General features: G+C 38.9%; 1 protein-coding gene across 1 annotated transcript; it reads left to right on the top strand.

The window, feature by feature from the left end:
• Positions 1–19,426: 19,426 nt before the first annotated feature.
• Positions 19,427–24,186, top strand: LOC110889005 (probable potassium transporter 17). Its single transcript, XM_022136500.1, has 8 exons — positions 19,427–19,489; positions 20,015–20,237; positions 20,326–20,571; positions 20,745–20,795; positions 20,870–21,130; positions 21,335–21,387; positions 22,247–22,616; positions 23,140–24,186. Exons 1-8 carry the CDS (start codon positions 19,427–19,429, stop codon positions 23,958–23,960), a joined length of 2,088 nt encoding a protein of 695 aa, XP_021992192.1. The 3' UTR covers positions 23,961–24,186.
• Positions 24,187–24,639: the final 453 nt, after the last annotated feature.

Here is a 24,639-nt window from a genome sequence, read left to right as displayed (position 1 = left end):
GTGTCTCCATTACACCACAACGGCGTTTTTTTTTCTAGTAAAAGAAATTTAATCTGCTGAAGTGATCTCCAGCGCCAAGGTGATATGCTAGATTAAAATCTGTTGCGCTAATTACACATGTCGCACTCTGGTCCATTGGTAATTTTAAAAAGTCAATTGCTATTTTGTTAATTATTTTGGTTAAAATGTATAATTCGGTATTTTTCCTTTCTAAAATATCGATCTTTACTTGTAATACTGCAACCCGGATCTCATGCCAGGTTACAAATAAAAGGATACAGTAAAAGAAATATAAAACAATAATATAAAAGATTCAAAACTAAAAACAACTTAATAAGACAATAAATGCATATACTGTGGTCAGGGTTGTTAGAACAGTTTTAAACATTTTCAGTATTTAGCGGCGGTTATTCTCTTACTAAACCCAATATTATTTTAATTTTTTTTTTCTTACTAAACCCAATACAAAATTAGTTTATATGGAACTAGGTTAGAACCCCGTGTAATACACGGGTTGAATAAATGTAATTTTATATATCAAATAATATAAAATATATCTTTAAAAATCTTATTTATTACATGGGTTGATTAAATGTAATTTTATATATTAAACAATAAAAAAGTTATATCTTTAAGAACCCTGTGTATTGTACGGGTTGAGTAAATCTATACTATATAATAAAAGAAACCTATTTTGGGACACTTGTCATTCTCTCATTTAATTGATTAAAATTATTAATAATACTAATAATAATAATATTTAATCTAAATTAATACAAATTTTTATTATTAATAATAAAGAAACCTGTTTTGGGACACTTGTCATTCTCTCATTTAATTGATTAAAATTATTAATAATACTAATAATAATAATATTTAATCTAAATTAATACAACTTTTTATTATTAATAATATTTAATCAAATCTAAAATATAATCTAACACAAATTTTTATTATCAATATTATTTAGTTATCAATCCACGTATGAAGATGAAATCATTAAATCCGTTAAAAATATTTTATCTATAATATCATGTACATTTCCGTAAGCAACCTCACTTTTCCAGAAAATTCATTCATATAAAAAACAAACAATGATAAATAATTACATTTATTCGACCCGTGTAATATACGGGGTTCTAATCTAGTAATAGTATAAATAATTTATTTATCATTTTTTGTATGAATGAATTTTCATTTATCATTTTTTGTTTTTTATATGAATGAATTTTCTGGAAAAAGTGAGGTTGCTTACTGGAAATGTACATGATATTATAGATAAAATATTTTTAACGGGTTTAATGATTTCATCTACATACGTGGATTGTTAACTAAATAATATTGATAATAAAAATTTGTGTTAGATTAGATTTTAGATTTGATTAAATATTATTAATAATAAAAATTTGTATTAATTTAGATTAAATATTATTATTATTAGTATTATTAATAATTTTAATCAATTAAACGAGAGAATGACAAGTGTCTCAAAACAGGTTTCTTTTATTATATAGTATAGATTAAACATTGGCGAAGCTTTTAACGGGCGGGAGGGGGCGGCCGACCCTCCGAACTTTTCGCTCAGTAGTGGATAGTATGTAGTTTTCGTATAGAAAGTTTTTGTATATACATTTTCGACCCCCCGGTTTTATAGATATATTTAGGTCCGGTGACTTACGACCCTCGGTCAGAAATCTCAAACTTCGCCACTGGTATTAAAGCTAGCCGCTTGCATCTACCTCATATTTCAACATCCTTTATGTTCGGCAATCTGCCTTTATCCACTATTTAAACATTCTTGTCATTATAAATAATTTCCCATCAAACATTAATGTAAAGAAAAAAAAACCATCTTGTCTAGAAATTGATTCGTCTTCTTTCTTTCCTTTTCTCTACAAACATCTTCTTCTCTGAAACTAAAGTGATTCAAGTTCATTTTCTGCTATGAACATCTCAAGTTTTGTCTATACTTTTCGGTCCAAGCTTAATGTTGCTATGAACGTTTCTCTTGTGTGGCATGTTGGATCAGTTTTACATATTTAGTTGCCTAGCAGTTTACACTTTCTGTTTATTACCATTTATTTCTTTTTGGCATGTTGTCCATGACTTTATTTTGTTGATATATTGTTCCATTAATCTCAATATAAAGAGATCTCCACACTTGCAAAGTTACATATTTTCCCAAGTCACGCTCAAAGAGCATTGGAGATTAGGCTATGAGGTGTGCTCTAACATTTGTGGTACTAATGGTGACATGGTATGTTAACCCAGATTGCATACCACTCCCTCCTTGTGTTAAGGGGTATTAAATGGGTTGTATATTAACATGTTAACCAGATGTTAAAAGACTGAATTAATTATTCTTTTATTTTTTAAACCAACAACCACTAAAAAATAGGGTTAGATGAAGTTAATGAGATTAAACCATTTCTTTGAAGTGAGGTAAAATGAAATGGGGAAGAAAAGTTGATGTGGCATTTAGGTGGAGTTAAGATAAGTTAAGGTATACCCAAAGACCTATGAACTGAAAACTTGTATTTTCGGAAATAAGTAATTTTGCAAATTTAGAGAGTGATATATGAACACTCAATCAACAAGTAATATATGATTATAGTGTTGGTTTAATGTGAAGATTTTCGGCTTGGTTGGGCTCGATGGAGGTCGTCTAATTAGAAGCATATGAGGCCAACTTTGTTTAACTAGTTAAAGCCCGTATTTGTGTTTCTTATTTAGCAGGTTATAGACCCTAGTCTAGATCTTATAAATACTTTATAACGTAATTGTAATTCTCTTGGACTGTGGGGAGTGGGGAATTGGTTGGGCGTAGGAAGCCAGGCAACGCTGGCTAACTCACTCTGTGCCAGCATTGGGCGGGGGTGGGGTGTGGGGGGGGGGGGGGGGGGGGGGCGGGGTGAGCTGGCTAGCTTGGATTGGATATTCAATTTTAACTGTTAGCCATAGCCATTGGGCTTGACAGTTTCAATGGTAAAAATCAATTTTAAAAAAAAATTACAAACTTTTACCTATAAATACCCCTACACCTACAATTTTTTACAAAATTCTTCAACCAATGTCACACCAAACTTTCAATTTTTTCCAAACAAACAACAAAACCGAAAATGGTGCACTGGATCGAAGAAAAACGAAGAAACGGGGTTGTTGGTGTCGGCCAACTGCTGCCCAGCATCGGCGACACAGCTACCAGCGTCGGTGACACCGCCCCTACAGCACCGACACCGGATTTCGTTCTTTTCGACGTTTCGACCCCCGTTCGCGCATCCCGAACTTCCCAACCCGTAAAATAACATTATTCCAAGCCCACAAATCATTCTAACACTTAACCCCATGTCCCCATTGTAACACCCCGTGTTTTCGAATGTCAAAGTCAAAGTCAAAGTCCAAGTCAAGTTTGACTTCTTTGACTGTAAATAGTCTATTTTATGTTTTGTATTATGTGGAGTAAGTGTTGTCAATCCAAGGAATCGAAGTAACCGAATGTTTGATCGACGCAAAACGCTTTTCGACTGTGAATAGTAGGAAGTAACAATGTGATAAAGTTAATCAATCAATAATCAAGCTAATCGAATCATCAATCAAACTCGAAACTCCAATTATGCAAATTTGGTGTTATAATACGTGTGTGTGTGTGCCTTATGTGTTACTTGTGCGTGCTTACTTTATGTATGTGTGGTGATCAATCGAATCGAAACTCGAAACTCAATCGAAATCGAATTATGATAAATGGTAGCGAAAGGATAGTGTGAAATATAGATGCTTGTATGTAGATATAGTAGTTGGGATTAAAAGTAATTTGAATAGGAAACTCTATCGTACTCATATCGTCTTCAATCGAAATTGAAATAGCAGAAATCGTCGCACCGAACACTCAAAGCAGGCTGTGAATCGATCAGGCTCCTAGCCGATCGAACAGCCCAGCCGATCGGACGGACTGTCCGATCGAACAGGCTGTCCGATCGGGATGCCTGGCCGATCGGCCAGCTCTTTCCCCTTTTGGAAGCCTATAAATAGGCCTGTCATTGTCATTCTTTCCACTTTTAGAAACCCTCTGACCGACCAGCTCGTGTTCTTCACTATTTCTCAGATTTCTCTCAATCCCGGTAAGATTTCATCTTAAATCTTGTACTTTCTTGATCAATACACACTCCTACACCTTTCTATCTTTCAAATCTTGATTTCTAACCGTGAAATCATCAAGATCTAAGCATTCTAGGATGATATCATCATGGTGTTCTTCAAGAACTTCATGTTTTGGCCTCAATCCACCAAGAATCACTTGGATCTAGCCGATTTCACATAAACAAACTAAGATCTATCACAGATCTGAACATTTACATAGTGTGAAGGATTGAAAGAAGGATTTCCAACTTTCTTTCAACTCTTTTACACTCAATGCCTTCAAAACGGTAGAAACGGAGCTTGAGCCAACTCGCCAATCATTCTAATGGTTGCATGGTTCAAGATTCGGATTCTATCTACGAGGTTCACCGATTTCGAGTTAAACGTTAAACTACCGTTCCGAACCGTTCACCGGCCGGACTTGGGTGATTCCTGTCCGAGCAGAGGAAACACGTAAAGAACGAAAGTGTCATGGTTCAGCTCGTTGTCAAAATACCTCAATATAACGTCAAACAATCAGAAAAGTCAAGTGTTAGACGAACAGGCCGACCAGGTCAGGATGCTGACCGATCGAACAGGTTGTTCGAACGAACAGCCCAACCGATCGGACATGCCAGCCGATCGATCAGGCCAGCCGATCGGCTCGCACATGACCCCACACTTTGACAATTTGATGAAGTATGGTATTGAACGAAGTGACGTTCGATCGAACGAGCTGTTTGATAACATTACTCTTCGGATTATGAGATACTATGCTTCAACACTTAATCGATTTTTCAACTCGATTCGATGTATTGGAGTGCCACTCGATCGAACATACTGTTCGATCAGGTGACATCCTGCTGAGGACTTGCTACTGAAGTGTCTAACCGATCGGTTAGGCCGGCCGATCGAACAGGCTGTTCGATCGATCGACCTGAAAGGTAAGAACACTTCAGTGTTCTCAAATACTACAACGAAAACTTCAAAAGGACAAGCCATCATACACAAACACATCCTACACAAAAGGAAGAAACAATCCACTCGAACAGTCCAACCGATCGAGCCTACCGGCCGATCGAACAGGCTGTCCGAACGGACTGTCTAACCGAACGAACAACCCATTCGATCGAACCTACAGTTCGATCGACCAGGCTGTTCGACCCATCATCACTTGTTTCCATTTTACGCGTTACTTATCATTATGCTATCAAACTATTCAGGCTAACCCTACTCTCAAGCGCTCCCTTCAATCCATCAATCAATCGCTGTGAGTATACTCGAACCATTTTTTCCTTAGCACTTTTGGGTGTTACATACGTTACTTATCTAAATCACAATCGAACACAATACTCAATTACTTTAACGCTAACCGTTATGCATGTATTACGTGACTAAATGAATGCTTGTTGTTATGTTTACACGTGGAATGCTGTCTACCTGCCTTAACGACGTAGTACTATAGTTTGGACTCAGCACCCGTTCACACACGGGGGTTGTTAAGGATAATTACTTGCATGGATTACGGTGGTAATCATGTATTGCGAACTGCCTCGGGCAGTCAACCCGCAGTCATTGGTATCGATAGATCCATGTCGATAATTAACATGCTTCGTTTTCCTCGGTGTACGTGCTGGTTATGCGTAAACTATTTCGAACTCTATATGCTATTATCAAACTTGTATGCTCACCTTTACATTATATATATTGACTTCATTTTAACGTATGTAACAGGCAATTAGGATGCTTATCTGCTAGGAAGGCGAGCTTAGAATAAGCGTCTATAGCATAGTTGTCTGTATATCTTGCAGATCGAGTCTCTAGAAGCATTTGAACGATATTTATTATTATTTTTGAATTTGAGTTGTCGGAACAGAAAATTTGACTAGTTGTTATCTGTAATAATTTGTTTTACTATTTGGGATACGGTATGGGACGTATTAATTAAACTAAATAGTAATGATAGTTGTTGTGGAAACTTCTGGACAATCTGTTTCGCTCAGTGCCATGCCCCGATGATTCCGCCATCGGTTGGGGTGTGACAGATTGGTATCAGAGCCATACATAGGGAATTAGGCTAGACACGACCTAGTCCGGGTCGCTGTCTTAGAGACCTAGACTATAGTTAGGAACCAACAGACCAAGCTTATGTGCTATATTCTGATATTCTTCGCTATCACTGCACTCGAATTTTCAAATGGAATCAAGCGATTTAGTCAGGATTAGGTGTGAAAACCGCAAACTCTCGACTAAATTGCTTGGTCAATGCTGATTCTATCAATTTGTCAATGATTTCCTCATTATTTTCAATAACGAACGAGGAGAATTATACCAAATCAGGAGTGAAATCCATAGTTAGATGAATAATCTCCTCAATTTTTACTAAAACAAGGAAGAAGTTGCTAAGCTAGGGGTGAAACCCTAACCTTGACAACTTATTCCGGATTTTATTCTTCTCACCAAAGCCTCGACGGACTCCAACGACCTGAACTCACAGGTAGGACCTAGGGAATACGTGCTGAATGCCCAAGAATCGAGGCAGAAACGCGATCCCGAAAGTCGAAAAGTGACGACAAGTCTACTGCGAATAGTCGAATTGCTTATGTCCAATAGCCGCAGACAATCTACCTCTCGATCTTATGTGTTTCGATTCTGAGCCCGCAACTGTTGACTCTGATAATTCGTCGATTTTATGTGTTTTAAGTGTGTTTACCTGTTTATGTGTTTAATTTTGGTATTTGTTCGATTATCGCTCTCAATTCGATCGACACGCACGACTCACTTTGCTCTTCTATCTCAATACGCTAACAAGTCGCTGCAATATCTAGACAACCTTATGATACGATATACAATTATACTATACTATTCGACACGCTATACGACTATACGATACTACTCGAAATGCTAATCGCGACCGAACATGCGAACGACACGCGAACTTGAATGATAGGTTTTTGTATTCTGACTACCTCTATGATTAAATAAGAATGTGCTTCTGTGTTAATTATGTGTTCTGTGCTCTACGTGCTTATGTGCTTCTGTGATTACATGAATCTGTGGTTATGTGCCTATGTGTTTATGTGATATGTGTTTCGACGTGTTCCGAAGCTTTAGTAAGTAGTAGACGTGTGAGGTGAGATTCGATTTGTTGTGTCTAAGACCTACGACGATGTCTGTTGCAGACCATGTCGTCATCCGGACACCGAACCCCTCTTACCCGCCAAGAGAAGAGAGACAAGCGTCTCGCTGCTATCATCGCCAAGCAAGTGGCAAAATCTGTGAGCGAGGTGTATGAAAACGTCAGCAAATCGTCTGAGGAGTCGCGAACTGACGCTCCTAAAGATGCTAACAAGACTGTTTTCAGCTTCAAACAGTTCAAGGCATGCGGACCAAAAGAGTTTACCGAAGAAGATGGCCCTACCGCCATGTTTCAATGGTTTGATTCGGTTGAAGTCACTCTGCGCCAAAGCGGTTGTCCTGAAAATCTCCGTACCCTCAATGCGACCGGTGTCTTCCAGTCCCGAGCTCTAGACTGGTGGACGGCCGAACGAAACAAACGCGGGAATGATGCAGCTTATGAGCTGACTTGGGAAGAGCTGAACGCCATCATGATGGATGAATTCTGCCCTCCCCATGAACGCCAAAAGCTGGAGGACGAGTTTTGGAACATCAAGCAGAAGGACGGAGACAACGCTGCCTTGACTGCTCGCTTCAAGCAGCTTAGCATTATCTGTCCCGATCAAGTCAAGACGCCAGACATGGCCATCAAGAAGTACATTCGAGCTCTACCTGATTGTGTTGTTGACTTTGTTCACGCCGCCAAGACATCATCAATTGAGGAGACCTACTTGCTTGCCGTCGAGATCAATGACAAGCGGGTAAAGTCTGGTTTTTGGGATAAGCCATCCAAGTCTCTGCATCAAGCTACTACTGCACCGACCACCGACACGACCACTGCTCAACCCTCCAAGTCATCACGTCGCAAGAAGAAGCACAGCAACAGCAGCTCCAGCAACAAGAACTGTGCTGTCACAACAACTGCTACTCCTCTGCAAGCCGTACCGGCTCAGCAGCAGTCTCATCACCGACCAGCTCCAGCGACCAATGCACCGCCAGCAAAGCGTGCTTACGCAGGACCCCACCCGCTCTGCCCGACATGCTCATATCATCATCCGGGGGGAATTGCCTATCGTTTCTGCGCTCACTGCAACCTCTACGGTCATTTCACTGCGAACTGTCGCTATGGTCCCCGAAACACCGCAGCTCCTGCCGCCGCTCATCAAGCTCTACTCCCAGCCCCTCAAGGCCAACCCGCAGCTCAAGCACCCGCAGTCAATGCTTGGGTCTGCTTTGCATGTGGTAACCCTAACCATTTTGCAAACATGTGCCCGAACAGGGTTGTGAAACAAGAGCCCCAGCAGCAGCAGCAGCAACCTCAGCAGCAGCAACAAGCAGCCCGTGCCAGAACCTTCAACATCAATGTCCGTCAAGCCCAGGCTGACAACAACGTGGTTAATGGTACGTTCCTTGTGAATGGTATTGATGCATCATGTTTGTTTGATACTGGAGCCGATAACTGCTTTGTGTCATTTGAATTCGAGAAGCTCCTTAGTCGTAAGCGCTCTTATCTCCCCTCGTCACTCGAAGTCGAAGTCGCTACTGGAAGGACTGTCGCCGTTAACTCTGTTCTCCGTGATTGTACTCTCGAGCTCAACAATCATATCTTCCCAATCGACCTTATTCCGATGCAGCTCGGAAGCTTCGACATCATAGCAGGCATGGACTTTCTTCGCGAAAACCATGCTGAAGTTGTGTGTTTTGATAAAATTATTCGATTCTCGCTCGCAAATGGTGATCTTTTATGTGTGTACGGTGAAACTGCTTCGAAAGGTCTCAAGCTCATGTCGTGTATCCAAGCTAGCAGGTATCTCCACAAGGAATACAGAGCTTTCTTGGCCAACATTGTAGTAGCGGAGAAGGAAAAGAAAAGGAAGGTTGAAGTCAAAGATGTTCCAGTGGTCCGTGAATTTCCTCAGGTATTCCCTGACGATCTTCCTGGACTCCCGCCAAGTCGTGATATCGACTTTCGTATCGACCTCATTCCTGGAGCTAACCCCGTTGCCAAAGCCCCTTATCGACTCGCGCCATCTGAAATGCGGGAACTCTCGAACCAACTTCAGGAATTGCTTGAAAAAGGCTTTATTCGCCCGAGCACCTCTCCTTGGGGCGCGCCAGTCCTCTTCGTTAAAAAGAAGGATGGGTCGTTCAGGATGTGCATCGACTATCGGGAGCTGAATAAGTTAACCATCAAGAACCGTTACCCTTTGCCTCGAATCGATGACTTATTTGATCAGCTACAAGGTGCTAAGTGTTTCTCGAAGATCAATCTACGTTCAGGCTATCATCAATTGCGCATTCAAGAGGAAGACATCCCCAAAAACGCTTTTCGAACTCGTTATGGCCATTATGAATTCATTGTTATGCCTTTTGGATTAACCAACGCACCCGCGGTTTTCATGGATCTGATGAATCGCGTGTGTAAGCCATTTCTAGACCGTTTCGTCATCGTGTTCATCGACGATGTCTTGATCTACTCCAAATCGAAAGCCGAACACGCGCAACATCTACGTTTGGTTCTCGAGCTACTCCAGGGGAATCAACTCTATGCCAAGTTCTCCAAGTGTGAATTCTGGCTGGAGGAGGTTCAGTTTCTGCGTCACATTGTTAATAGTCAAGGTATTCATGTCGATCCCGCGAAGATTGAAGCAGTTAAGAATTGGATTACGCCTAAGAACTCGTCCGAAGTTCGTTCTTTTCTCGGACTAGCGGGCTATTATCGACGATTTATCGAAGGATTCTCTAAAATCGTTGTGCTGCTTACCGCCCTTACCCATAAAGACAAGCCTTTTGTTTGGGGAACCGAACAAGAGTCTGCTTTTCAAACCCTCAAGCATATGCTCTGCAATGCTCCTGTTCTCACGTTGCCCGACGGAAACAACGATTTCATTGTCTATTGTGATGCTTCCAACCTTGGTCTTGGCTGTGTCCTCATGCAACGGGACAAGGTTATAGCTTACGCATCTCGTCAGCTCAAAATCCACGAGAAGAACTATACAACCCATGATCTCGAGCTAGGCGCAGTTATTTTTGCTTTGAAAATTTAGCGACACTACCTGTATGGTACCAAGTGTACGATCTTCACCGATCACAGGAATTTACAACATATCTTTAATCAGAAAGAACTTAACATGCATCAACGCCAATGGGTAGAACTTCTTAACGATTACGACTGTGAGATTCGTTATCACCCAGGCAAGCCAAATGTTGTTGCCGACGCGCTCAGCAGACGGAGTTATTTGCTCAGTATTCGCAATGCCCAAGCCCAGCATGATCTCGAAACCCTCATCCGCGGAGCCCAGCATGCTTGTTTTAATGAGCGCACTTTGAAGAAAGAGAGGATTTATCATGATGGAGCTCAGCTTGTAAGCAAAGCAAACGGGATTTTCTATTATCTGGATCGAATTTGGATCCCTAAGCGGGCCGATTTGTGAAAGATTATAATGGACGAAGCCCACAAATCCCGATATTCTATTCATCCCGGTGCCGATAAAATGTACCAGGACCTTCGCTACAAGTACTGATGGCCGGGCATGAAACGGGATATTGCTCTTTATGTTGGAAGTTGCCTGACTTGTGCGAGAGTTAAGGCTGAACATCAACGACCTTCTGGCTTACTCGAACAACCTCCAATCCCTATATGGAAGTGGGAGAGTATAGCTATGGATTTCATAACCAAGCTTCCGCCCACTCCATCAGGTCACGACAGCATTTGGGTTATAGTTGATCGTCTGACCAAATCAGCCCACTTCTTGCCAATACGGGAAGACTACAAGGTAAAACGACTAGCCCGAATCTACACCGACGAGATCATTTGTAATCATGGTACGCCTCGTGACATCATCTCTGACCGTGATGCTCGGTTTACCTCGCGATTGTGGGAAACGTTTCAAGCAGCTCTCGGTACATCGCTTAACCTGAGTACCGCATTCCTCCTCAAACCGACGGACAGACTGAAAGAACGATCCGTACGCTTGAAGATATGCTCCGCGCGTGTGTCATAGACTTCGGTGGTAGCTGGAGCAAATACCTACCGTTAGTCGAATTCTCGTACAACAACAGCTATCATGCCAGCATACAAATGGCACCATTCGAGGCCTTATATGGAAGAAGATGTCGTTCGCCTATTGTGTAGCACGAGATCGGTCATTCGCAACTAACCGGTCCCGAGCTACTACAAGACACTACTGACAAAATCCTCCAGATTCGAGACAACTTGTCAAAAGCCAGGGATAGACAGAAAAGTTACGCCGATAGAAGACGCAAGCCCCTTTAATTTGACGTTGGCGACTACGTACTCCTAAAGGTATCACCTTGGAAGGGTGTGGTCAGATTCGGCAAGAAAGGGAAACTAGCGCCTCGATATGTTGGACCTTTTAAGATTCTGGAGAGAATCGGAAAAGTAGCCTACAGACTCGAACTACCGGAGGAACTTAGTAACGTCCACCCGACTTTCTATGTGTCCAACCTCCGAAAATGCCTAGCTGATCATGATCTGATTGTACCTCTCGATGACCTTCAAGTCAATGAAACGCTGTATTTCGTGGAAAATCCTGTCGAAATCATGGATCGCCAAACCAAGCAACTCAGACGCTCGCGCATCCCTATCGTGAAAGTTCGATGGGAAGGCAAACGAGGCGCAGAGTTTACTTGGGAACTCGAAAGCGACATGAAGGCTAAGTACCCGCAGTTGTTTAAATAAAGATCTGAAGGGAGAAATTGGTAAAATCGCTCACGGTGCTGTGCAGCTTTCAGCCTAATTTCGGGACGAAATTCCCTAAACAAGGAGAGGCTGTAACACCCCGTGTTTTCGAATGTCAAAGTCAAAGTCAAAGTCCAAGTCAAGTTTGACTTTTTTGACTGTAAATAGTCTATTTTATGTTTTGTATTATATGGAGTAAGTGTTGTCAATCCAAGGAATCGAAGTAACCGAATGTTTGATTGACGCAAAACGCTTTTCGACTGTGAATAGTAGGAAGTAACAATGCGATAAAGTTAATCAATCAATAATCAAGCTAATCGAATCATCAATCAAACTCGAAACTCGAATTATGCAAATTTGGTGTTATAATACGTGTGTGTGTGTGCCTTATGTGTTACTTGTGCGTGCTTACTTTATGTATGTGTGGTGATCAATCGAATCGAAACTCGAAATTTAATCGAACTCAATCGAAATCGAATTATGATAAATGGTAGTGAAATGATAGTGTGAAATATAGATGCTTGTATGTAGATATAGTAGTTGGGATTAAAAGTAATTTGAATAGGAAACTCTATCGTACTCGTATCGTCTTCAATCGAAATCGAAATAGCAGAAATCGTCGCACCAAACACTCAAAGCAGGCTGTGGATCGATCAGGCTCCTAGCCGATCGAACAGCCCAGCCGATCGGACGGACTGTCCTATCGAACAGGCTGTCCGATCGGGATGCCTGGCCGATCGGCCAGCTCTTTCCCCTTTTGGAAGCCTATAAATAGGCTTGTCATTGTCATTCTTTCCACTTTTAGAAACCCTCTGACCGACCAGCTCGTGTTCTTCACTATTTCTGAGATTTCTCTCAATCCCGGTAAGATTTCATCTTAAATCTTGTACTTTCTTGATCAATACACACTCCTACGCCTTTCTATCTTTTAAATTTTGATTTCTAAACGTGAAATCATCAAGATCTAAGCATTCTAGGATGATGTCATCATGGTGTTCTTCAAGAACTTCATGTTTTGGCCTCAATCCACCAAGAATCACTTGGATCTAGCCGATTTCCACATAAACAAACTAAGATCTATCACAGATCTGAACATTTACATAGTGTGAAGGATGGAAAGAAGGATTTCCAACTTTCTTTCAACTCTTTTACACTCAATGCCTTCAAAACGGTATAAACGGAGCTTGAGCCAACTCGCCAATCATTCTAATGGTTGCATGGTTCAATATTCGGATTCTATCTACGAGGTTCACCGATTTCGAGTTAAACGTTAAACTACCGTTCTGAACCGTTCACCGGCCGGACTTCGGTGATTCCTGTCCGAGCAGAGGAAACACGTAAGAACGAAAGTGTCATGGTTCAGCTCGTTGTCAAAATACCTCAATATAACGTCAAACAATCAGAACAGTCAAGTTTTAGATGAACAGGCCGACCAGGTCAGGATGCTGACCGATCGAACAGGCTGTTCGAACGAACAACCCAACCGATCGGACCTGCCAGCCGATCGGCTAGCACATGACCCCACACTTTGACAATTTCATGAAGTATGGTATTAAACGAAGTGATGTTCGATCAAACGAGCTGTTTGATAACATTACTCTTTGGATCATGAGATACTATTCTTCAACACTTAATCGATTTTTCAACTCGATTCGATGTATTGGAGTGCCACTCGATCGAACATACTGTTCGATCAGGTGACATCCTGCTGAGGACTTGTTACTGAAGTGTCTAACCGATCGGTTAGGCCGACCGATCGAACAGGCTGTTCGATCGATCGACCTGAAAGGTAAGAACACTTCAGTGTTCTCAAATACTACAACGAAAACTTCAAAAGGACAAGCCATCATACACAAACACATCCTACACAAAGGAAGAAACAATCCACTCGAACAGTCCAACCAATCGAGCCTCCCGGCCGATCGAACAGGCTGTCCGAACGGACTGTCTAACCGAACGAACAACCCGTTCGATCGAACCTACAGTTCGATCGACCAGGCTGTTCGACCCATCATCACTTGTTTCCATTTTACGCGTTACTTATCGTTATGCTATCAAACTATTCAGGCTAACCCTACTCTCAAGCGCTCCCTTCAATCCATCAATCAATCGCTGTGAGTATACTCGAACCCTTTTTGCCTTAGCACTTTTGGGTGTTACATACGTTACTTATCTAAATCATAATCAAACACACTACTCAATTACTTTAACGCTAACCGTTATGCATGTATTACGTGACTAAATGAATGCTTGTTGTTATGTTTACACGTGGAATGCTGTCTACCTACCTTAACGACGTAGTACTATAGTTTGGACTCAGCACCCGTTCACACCGGGGTTGTTAAGGATAATTACTTGCATGGATTACGGTGGTAATCATGTATTGCGAACTGCCTCGGTCAGTCAAACTGCAGTCATTGCTATCGATAGATCCATGTCGATAATTAACATGCTTCGTTTTCCTCTGTGTACGTGCTGGTTATGCGTAAACTATTTCGAACTCTATATGCTATTATCAAACTTGTATGCTCACCTTTACATTATATGTATTGACTTTATTTTAACGTATGTGACAGGCAATTAGGATGCTTATCTGCTAGGAAGGCGAGCTTAGAATAAGCGTCTAGAGCATAGTTGTCTGTAGATCTTGCAGATCGAGTCTCGAGAAGCATTTGAACAATATTGATTATTATATTTGAATATGAGTTGTCAGAACAGAAAATTTGACTAGTTGTTATCTGTAATAATTTGTTTTACTATTTGGGATATGGTATGGGATGTATTAATTAAACTAAATAGTAATGATTGTTGTTCTGGAAACTTCTGGACAATCTGTTTCGCTCAGTGCCATGCCCTGATGATTCCGCTATCGGTTGGGGTGTGACACCCATAATCAAATCTAAACTTTTATCATACTTTCTTGATTTTGACCCGTTTGATTTTACCAAGTTAATTCCGACATAGTTAACTACTTATGGCCCGCTACAACAATACTTACCTTAGTACTGTGATTACCTAAACATTCTTACATGGTTCCCATACCACAACATCCAAAAACCACATCCGACACATACTTTCTACATTTTGACCCGTTTGAACTTAACAAGAGTTTTTATTCATAACTAATCCACATATTATCTAATACGACCTAACTTACTTTCGTTCTACCATTACTTACCCATCCTTTCATGATTACCATCCTTTTTGCAATCAAAACTCATTACATAATAATAATTTAGTTCAGAAATCACTTACATTAAGCGTCTGTATTCGTATCCATTTCCTTGCCTCCTTTTGACCCGTTAGCCTTCCATGCTTCCAGCATCGGCGACACAGCTACCAGCGTCGGTGACACCGCCCCTACAGCACCGACACCAGATTTCGTTCTTTTCGACGTTTCGACCCCCGTTCGCGCATCCCGAACTTCCCAACCCGTAAAAAAACATTATTACAAGCCCACAAATCATTCTAACACTTAACCCCATGTCCCCATAATCAAATCTAAACTTTTATCATACTTTCTTGATTTTGACCTGTTTGATTTTACCAAGTTAATTCCGACATAGTTAACTACTTATGGCCCGCTACAACAATACTTACCTTAGTACTGTGATTACCTAAACATTCTTACATGGTTCCCATAGCACAACATCCAAAAACCACATCCGACACATACTTTCTACATTTTAACCCGTTTGAACTTAACAAGAGTTTTTATTCATAACTAATCCACATATTATCTAATACGACCTAACTTACTTTCGTTCTACCATTACTTACCCATCCTTTCATGATTACCATCCTTTTTGCAATCAAAACTCATTACATAATAATAAATTTAGTTTAGAAATCACTTACCTTAAGCGTCTGTATTCGTATCCGTTTCCTTGCCTCATTTTGACCCGTTAGCCTTCCATGCTTCCATCCATCTTGACATGATTCCTATACTATCATGTCATGGCATTTACATTCTTGTTAGCATACATGATTGTACATATTAACGATCATATCAAATTCATATTTCACATTTTACTTTCATTTGTCAATTCTGACAAGCATAAGACATATTCCCACAATCACATCTTTTCAAACTCATATAATTCATCACGTCATCACATATAACACATACGATATGACTTTCTATAACATTACAATTGTGACAAAAAGTCTAACCTTGCTACTTATGCACATTTAACTTTCAAAAAGTCAACGGTTTATCATATGAACTTTCGACTTAACGTCATACATCCGTGTCATCATAGTAGACTATACTAATGACAATATATACATTTCATACTCATGATGCAATATGCATACAACAACATGATCACCTAGTTATATGCACACATCAAACATATTTAATTCCGTCTATACTAGTAATTTTCATAATTCTACAACTAACATCATGACCCATGCTTAGCAACCCAACATCATTCCAACTTCATCCCCTTATAATGATCTCCTATGCTTCACATTTAGTATACGTTTACTTATTAATTTTGATTAAGCAATTATTCAAACATGTAGTAAACCATCATACCGCTCCAACATAGAGTACAATCTTCTATGCATACTTTTACCAAACACATGGCCAACCAAATCCTACATGAATTCCATCTAAAAATACATTTCTCATGTTTATTTACCATCAAATACATCAAATCCCCATATTACATGATTTCATCCATTACTTGCATACCATTTCATCTATTAATCTCACATAGGAATTTCATTAAACACTTGGTGTGCATACCACAATTTATGCATAATGTACAAGTGTTTCATGCTTTACTTCCTACTTCATGCTTTCATTCATCAATCAACAATTAAAATCACATTTCTTCCATACCATACTCAATCTAATTGACACGAAACAACTACATATTACATGATATGTCATATTAGCACAAGGATTAGACATGGGTGATAAACCGATGTCGCCATCTTCATCATCCCAAATGGGTTTCACTTCAAAACATGAAATTACTCAAAATCATACACATAACAAGTTCTATTTGGTGATTCTAATACACAATCATGCTTAATTTCATACTAAATCACGAATTATTCATACACCCGCTTCATACAAGATAACTAAATCAAAATTTGCAACTTACCACATGCTTGCTAAGGCTAGATCATCAAGAAATAGAGTTCATGCATGAAACTTGGGTTGAATTCACCTCCAACACACACTTACATACTGAACTTTCTATTTAATTAAAACTTAAATCAATTTTCTAAGTTTAGTCCCTCTAGTTTGTCACACCATCACAATTGCCACCAAATTCATTCCTTACTTGTTTTACTAAGTATTTTAACTAGGTTAAATAGCCTAGTTATTTTATTTCATGTTATATCATATGGAAACATATGGCGAAAATAAACATTCGAGTTTTGGCGCGTTACATTAATTGCTTTGTATACAACAATGGAAAAACACATTTTATTTGTGTTTCTAATATATTGCGTTTAATAACATAATGAGAAAAGGCATTTTTATTGTGTTTTTAGGGCATTGCGTTTTAGAAAACAAAACACATTTTTTTGTGTTTTTAGTCCATTGAGTTTTAGGAAAAACACATTTCTTTTTGTGGTTTTAGTCTATTGGGTTTTAGAAAAAAAGACACATTTTTTTGTGTTTTTAGTCCATTGCGTTTTAGAAAAAACACATTTTTTGTGTTTAATCTATTGCGTTTTAGAAAAAAACACTATTTTTTGTGTTTTTCGTCCATTGCGTTTTAGAAAAAAACACAGTTTCTTTTTTTTTGTTTTTAGTCCATTATGTTTTACGCATCTGGGTTATCGGTTTTTTTTTCAAAAGTATAGCACTAATATACTCGTTTTAAAGATAAAAAACGCTTGTTATATGGTGCAAATTTTATAAAAAAAAATAATGTCGTATGAAAGTGTTATTAACGTTTTAAAAATCAAGGGGTGTGGAATTGAAAGAGACAGGGATTATTCACTTAGAGAGATAATAATACCCCTAAAAAGTCCACACGCTTTTGTTTTTGTTGAATTCACCTGTGTATTCAAGTAAAATTCCTTGATAACCTTCTACTGATACAAAACTTCCTATTAACGGGGTGGTGGTTCATTAGTAAATGTAAAACCTTTAAACACCTGAGTTTAAAATGAGAGATATTGGATTCAAGTCTAACAACCGACATGGATTAGAAAAAAATTTGCCGTTCATAAAAAAACACTTCCTAGTAGATTCTCACCTATAAATCTATATGAGTTTTAGCTAGGGATGCTAAACGGGTCGTGTTCACGGGTAGCGAGTTCAACCCGACCCGAACCCGAAAATTTTACACGAACGCAAACCCGAACCCGACCCGAACCTGAATATCGTATCATACATATGAACCCGAACACGACCCGAAGCTTTATGGGTTAACCCGAACACGACCCGTTCAACCCGAATTTTTTAATTTTTTTTTTTTTTTTGAAATTGATATATTAAAATTAAAATTTACATAAAAACACAAATATATATAATGCAGTTATATATAAATTATAAAATCTTATGTTAACTTCTCTTTTTAAGTTAGAATTATGGCATAAAATACACACCCGTTTAATTTATGACATAATATATATTGTAAAAAGATATAATATAATATAAATGTGTTAAACGGGTCAACCGTCAACCCGATAGGGTTGACCTGAACCCGTTTAGACTAAAGCTAAACCCATAAATTTCATGTTAGGTTCGTGTCGTATTTTCAAGTCATCTCAGAAATTCACACCCGTAGATTTAGCAATAAAAAATGTATAAATTGGCCAGGGTTTCTAGGTTTATGGAATTTTCTATATAAACGTGCATGTTATGGGCCAGCATATAGGGGTTCGGCCCACTGATACATAAATATATGTGAAGACCGAAGAAGTTGGAAGTTGTGTACGTTTAAATTTAAAAAAACAAGGGGGGTATTCGGCCGACGAATGAATGGACAGTCCCAACGAAGAAGCTATCACCTCTTCCTCTTCCACCGCCTGCAACCAACAGGTTTTTCTTGCATGTTCCCTTTGAAATTCAATACAACATCAGTTTTCGGCTTTATTTTGTTGTTCTGCATGTCTTATAATTCCTAGTGAGATTTGGTAACGAAATTCATTGGTGATAATAAGAATATCGGCTTTTGGAGGTTAATATCCTTTTCGGTCTTGTTTGATAATAAGAATATAGACTTAACCAGTCGGGTTAGTTACCTTCGGTCGTTGACTTGGTCATACATAACTTCCTTGTTAGATTATTAAATAGGGTAGCTCATAGCTGTATTATGATTTGAAGAATTGATATTACTACTAGTTGAAATTAAGCGGTCCGAGAATATGATGTTGTAAGTTGTAACCGATCACATTCACAGCTGTTAGGACTGAAACCATTGCAAGTTATGGGACTTGTCTTACATGGGCAACAAATGTGGGGTTTATATACCAAATGAGCTCTCTCACCCACGAGACTAGTCTCTCGTTTGGTACATGGCCGGCCCTGAAGGTGGGGCGGGGAGGACCACCGGCCAGGCCCCCTATTTGGAAGGGCACGTAATTTTTTAAAAAAACTCTGATATGTATATGTAAAAATAAATAAATTAATAGGGGGTGGCGGCGCAACTTGTTGCCCGACTACCTGCCATTGCTTTGTAATTGTCCTTTTTCGTGTGGAATGATATTGTTGTGGTTTTTATTTAAAAAAAAAAATTAATAGGGTATACCTATACAAACACCAACATAGGCACACGTAATTTTTTATGGTTTAGATTAGTTATTAGCTCATTGGCATTAGGTTTAGACCTTTAGTGAGCCCAATATCCAATTTCGTTAAGGCCTAAGGGCACGTTTTTTCGAGCTTGAACAGGGTACATGAATTCTCAGGGCCGGCCCTGGTTTGGTATGTAACAACAGCTGATGCTAAATGAGTCAGCATTGTGAAGACTTCCCTACTAGCAAACTATTCTGTGAATGTGATTTGAAGCGGATGGGAAACTAACATATTTTAAATAACATTTGAAACTTGTGTTTGGATGGTAACTTAGATGTCTACTGAGTATATGTGTGTGTTGCAATTAGGGTAGTAATCGATGGGGCACTCTATTGCTGGCCTACAAGTCATTAGGAGTCGTGTTTGGAGGGCTCGTGACTTCCCCTCTTTATGTCTACCCTTCAATGGCATTAATGTCTCCAACCGAAGACGACTACTTGGGAATCTACAGTATCATGTTCTGGACTCTTACTTTGATTGGAGTTGTCAAGTACGCATGTATAGCCTTAAAAGCTGATGATCAGGGTGAAGGTATTCGACTATTCGTTGCATTTGCCGATGTATTTTTTAATCGGTGCATATATATGAATAAATACAATACATTATGATGCGCTTGCAGGTGGTACATTTGCTCTATACTCATTACTTTGCAGGCACATGAATATCGAAGGTATTACTTCAAAAAGTGAGATTGCACCATCAAACCGGTCACATAGTAATACTTTGGATCAAAGCTTCAGAAAGCGGAGTAGGCTTGGGATGTTTATTGAGAGGAGTTTGCTTGCTAGGAGGGTATTATTTTTTATAGCAATACTTGGCATGTGTATGTTGATTGGGGACGGAATTCTCACGCCTGCCATCTCAGGTTTGGTTTCGTGTATATATATATATATATATATATATATATATATATATATATATATATATATATATTTATTCTTACTTTATCTTAGAACGTACGATGAATGTTAAAGAAAAAAAAGTATGTGTGTGTGTATTTATATATATGTTTGTTTATCCTTTCTAATTTACAACCAGTGTTGTCAGCAATGGATGGGATTAGGGGTCCTTTTCCAGAATTCAGCAAAAGTAAGTTAAAAGGCCTTTGAGATTACCATACTTTGTTCTTCTTCTGTATTGAGAATATTTTGTTTCGGTTTCAGCTCTGGTGGAAGGGTTGTCTGCATTAGTTCTTGTGGTTCTGTTTATGCTTCAAAAATTTGGTACCGCACGTGTGAGCTTTATTTTCTCCCCAATCATGGGTTTATGGACATTGACTACTCCCCTTGTTGGTATTTACAACATTATACATCATTACCCTTCCATTTTCAAGGCAATTTCACCACACTACATCTTCCACTTCTTCTCCAGAAATGGCCGTCACGGTTGGCTGCTGCTCAATGGCATGGTGCTTTGTATAACAGGTCTCACTAAAATTTATTAAAACATAATCCTCTACAACTTTCTCTCATAAATGATGTACTGTTGCCAACTTTTTTATTTAATAAATATGGTTGCTACTTCTCTTTCGGTTAATTGTAACGTGACCCTATCGTCTTTTATGGAGGCAGTGTATGTTAGTTATAGAAATTAAATACAAGTTGTTCCTTTTTTCTTCTTATATCTAGGTTCTGAAGCATTGTTTGCCGATCTTGGTCATTTCAACAGACCGTCTATTCAGGTATACTGTTTCTCTTGGGAAAAAAATGGTTAAAAAACTAGACATGGCATATTGGCGGCTCGGGAAAAAAATGGTTAAAAAATTATATTATTTCAATAAATATCTATTATGTAATAAAATATTTAAGGAACTTTTATTCACTAGATGTACTCTCTGGGCAACTTTAACCTTCTTTTAGCCTTGGTTTAAAAAGCGAGCTTAAAGCGTGAGGCGATGAAGCGCTAGGGTTGTTGCTTTTTTTTGCTCTGAGGCGACAAATCTTGTGAAGCGTTTTGAAGCGCGCTTTAAGCCCGAAGCGCCATTGGTTTGAAGCGACGCTTCAGCCCAATCAGGTCAGATTTGGTTTTTTTATTTAGGCCCAATAATCTCTAATAGAGTTTAACTGAGGCCTGCTACTTCTTTACCCTAAAAAAAGAACGTTAGTAAACATCTTCAGCCGCTCCCTCCCTCTTCTCCATCGATTCTTCATACTTTCTCCAATAATCGACTTTAATTTATGTTTTAATTATGTTTTTATGTGTTAAGTATGTTTTTTAATCATGTTTTTGTGTTTATTATTGATTAACATGTAGAATATGTCATATTGATTTGTACAAATAATTTTTTTTTTATTTTGAGCGCTTCGTATATGTAAAGCTCTCGCTTCGCGCTTCAAGCTTCGCTTAAAGCTTTTGGAACCAAAACGCTTCGGAGCGCCTCGCGCTTTTTAAACCAAGCTTTTAGCAACCTTTTTCGTTTTCTTTGTTGGAGATTTAACATAATCCAAATAATCTAAAGTAAATGGGTAAAAAATGCTTCCCCTAGTTATCATTAGTTTTGCTACAAAAAAGGTGTGGCTAACGATCCGGATTCTTGACAGATTGCCTTTTTATCCTGTATATACCCATCATTGGTGCTTACATATGCGGGGCAGACAGCTTACTTGATTCAGAACCCGAATGATCATGATGATGGATTTTACAAGTTCATACCCACAAAGATATATTGGCCAATGTTTGTTATTGCTTCGTTGGCAGCCATTGTTGCTAGTCAGTCTTTGATATCGGCCACCTTTTCTGTCATCAAACAATCGGTTGTATTGGATTATTTTCCCCGAATCAAAATCGTGCATACATCCTCCAGCAATGAAGGACAGGTTTACTCCCCAGAAACAAACTACACCCTCATGCTTCTTTGTGTTGCTGTCATACTTATTTTTGGTGATGGAAAAGAAATTGGCAACGCCTTTGGTAGGTCACCCTTTATCCCTGCATCTCAAGTTTCACATGTTCATTAGATTTGCATTATCCAAATAGTAAATAATAATATCTGATAATTAGATTCTTATGGGATTAGTACAAAAAATAACATGTTTAGTATTGTTGTTACAACATAATCGTCAAGGTTTAAAAAAACGGAAACGAGTTTCAAGGCGTTTTCCCTTCGCCTCACGAGGCGTAAGCCTCGAGGCGAAACAAGGCGTAAGGCCGAATAAATAACTATAAAATTATATATATTATGAAAATAATAATAGTAACTAATTTCATCATCAGATTCATCAAAACTATCAAAACAAACATAAAAAAGACATGAAATGCTTGAAATTGACACAAAAAGTCAAAAACATAAAAAAAAACCATGAAAAACCTCATGAGGCGCGCCCCAGACTCGTTTTTTGGCCGTTTCGCCTCGAGGCGCGCCTTGAGGCGCACGCCTCAAGCGTTTTTTAAAACCATGATAATCGTTTTGATGGTGATGTAACTTGATTTGTAGGTGTTGTTGTCATCCTGGTTATGCTCATCACCACCCTATTACTAACATTGGTTATGATTGTAATTTGGAGAGTTCCTTTGATTCTGGTTGCTCTCTTCTCTTCAATCTTCTTAACAATGGAAGGGTTTTATGTGAGCTCCGTTTTCACCAAAATCAAACAAGGTGGTTGGATTCCATTCGCCATATCAGTAATCCTTGCTTTCATTATGTTCGGTTGGTTTTACGGGAGACAAAGAAAACTAGAATATGAGTTAACCCACAAGATAGACATGGACCGTCTTAAAATTCTACTTTCTGATCCGTGTGTCCAAAGGGTTCCAGGACTGTGCTTTTTTTACACCAACATTCAAGATGGGTTCACTCCTGTATTAGGTCACTATATCAACAACATGAGATCCATTCACAAGGTGACCGTGTTTACAACACTAAGGTATTTGTTAGTTCCTAAAGTTTCTCCCACCGAGCGGTTTGTTGTAAAAAGATTGGGACTCAAAGGCGTGTATGGGTGCTTGATTCAGTATGGGTATGCAGACTCGCTTGATTTTCAAGGAGACTTTGTTTCTCAAATTATTTGTAGCTTGCAGACACATATAATGCATGGGGAGGACCAAGAAAGGATCGATCTTAGCGAGGCACAACAGGCTGCTGTTGTTCATGTTCGTGGCAAGACAAGGTTTCATATAAACAAGAATTGTACATGGTTCGACAGGTTCATGCTCACCTTTTATGAATTTATGCATAGTAATTGTAGGTCTGGGATTCCCACTTTAGGAGTGCCTCTTCCTCAGCGTATAGAAGTTGGTATGCTTTATGAGGCCTGAAATCTGAACCAAAACTACAATTTGTTTGGATGCAAGTTTTGGCTTCTTAAATCATTCAGGTTTTGTTGTTCAAGAGTTTTGAAGATATTTCGGGTGGCAACAGGGTCATTTGTTGTGCAATTTTTATCTTACAAACTATAATTTAAATGCGTTAATTATGTATACAAAACTTATGTTGTTTCTGTAGTAATCTAATTGACTAATTATAGTAAAAACCAGTTTTGCCTGACTTCTGAATCTGATTGATCTTATTTGTTGTTTTAGCTACATCTGTTTATTTTACCATCTTTCTGATAATGTAAACTCGGCAATCGGTTTGATTTTCGTATTGGAATATAAAGAAACATATCTATGGGGTTATGTTAAATGTACCCCTCATATTGTTTTTAACTGAAGCAAAGCTACTACTAAATCATCATCTTCATACTCAGTATATCTCACCAATAGCAAAGTTAAGGTAGAGTCTGAAGAAGATAAGATGTAGACAACCTTACCTCTACCCCGTAGGAATAGATCATACTCAGTATATCTCACCAATAGCAAAGCTAAATAACTCGCTTAATTTCTCTACTTTTAACCACAAGGGGTACTTTCAACATATAAAAGGGTGTGTTTAGCTTCACCTATATCTTTTCCACACTAACCCTTCAAAAGCGGTTGGTTGTTAGTTGGTTAGCCT

The sequence above is a fragment of the Helianthus annuus genome, chromosome 11 (assembly GCF_002127325.2).
Source record: "Helianthus annuus cultivar XRQ/B chromosome 11, HanXRQr2.0-SUNRISE, whole genome shotgun sequence".
Lineage (NCBI taxonomy): Eukaryota > Viridiplantae > Streptophyta > Magnoliopsida > Asterales > Asteraceae > Helianthus > Helianthus annuus.
Note: the sequence above shows the minus strand (reverse complement) of the source record. Positions and strands in the feature narration are given on the sequence as shown.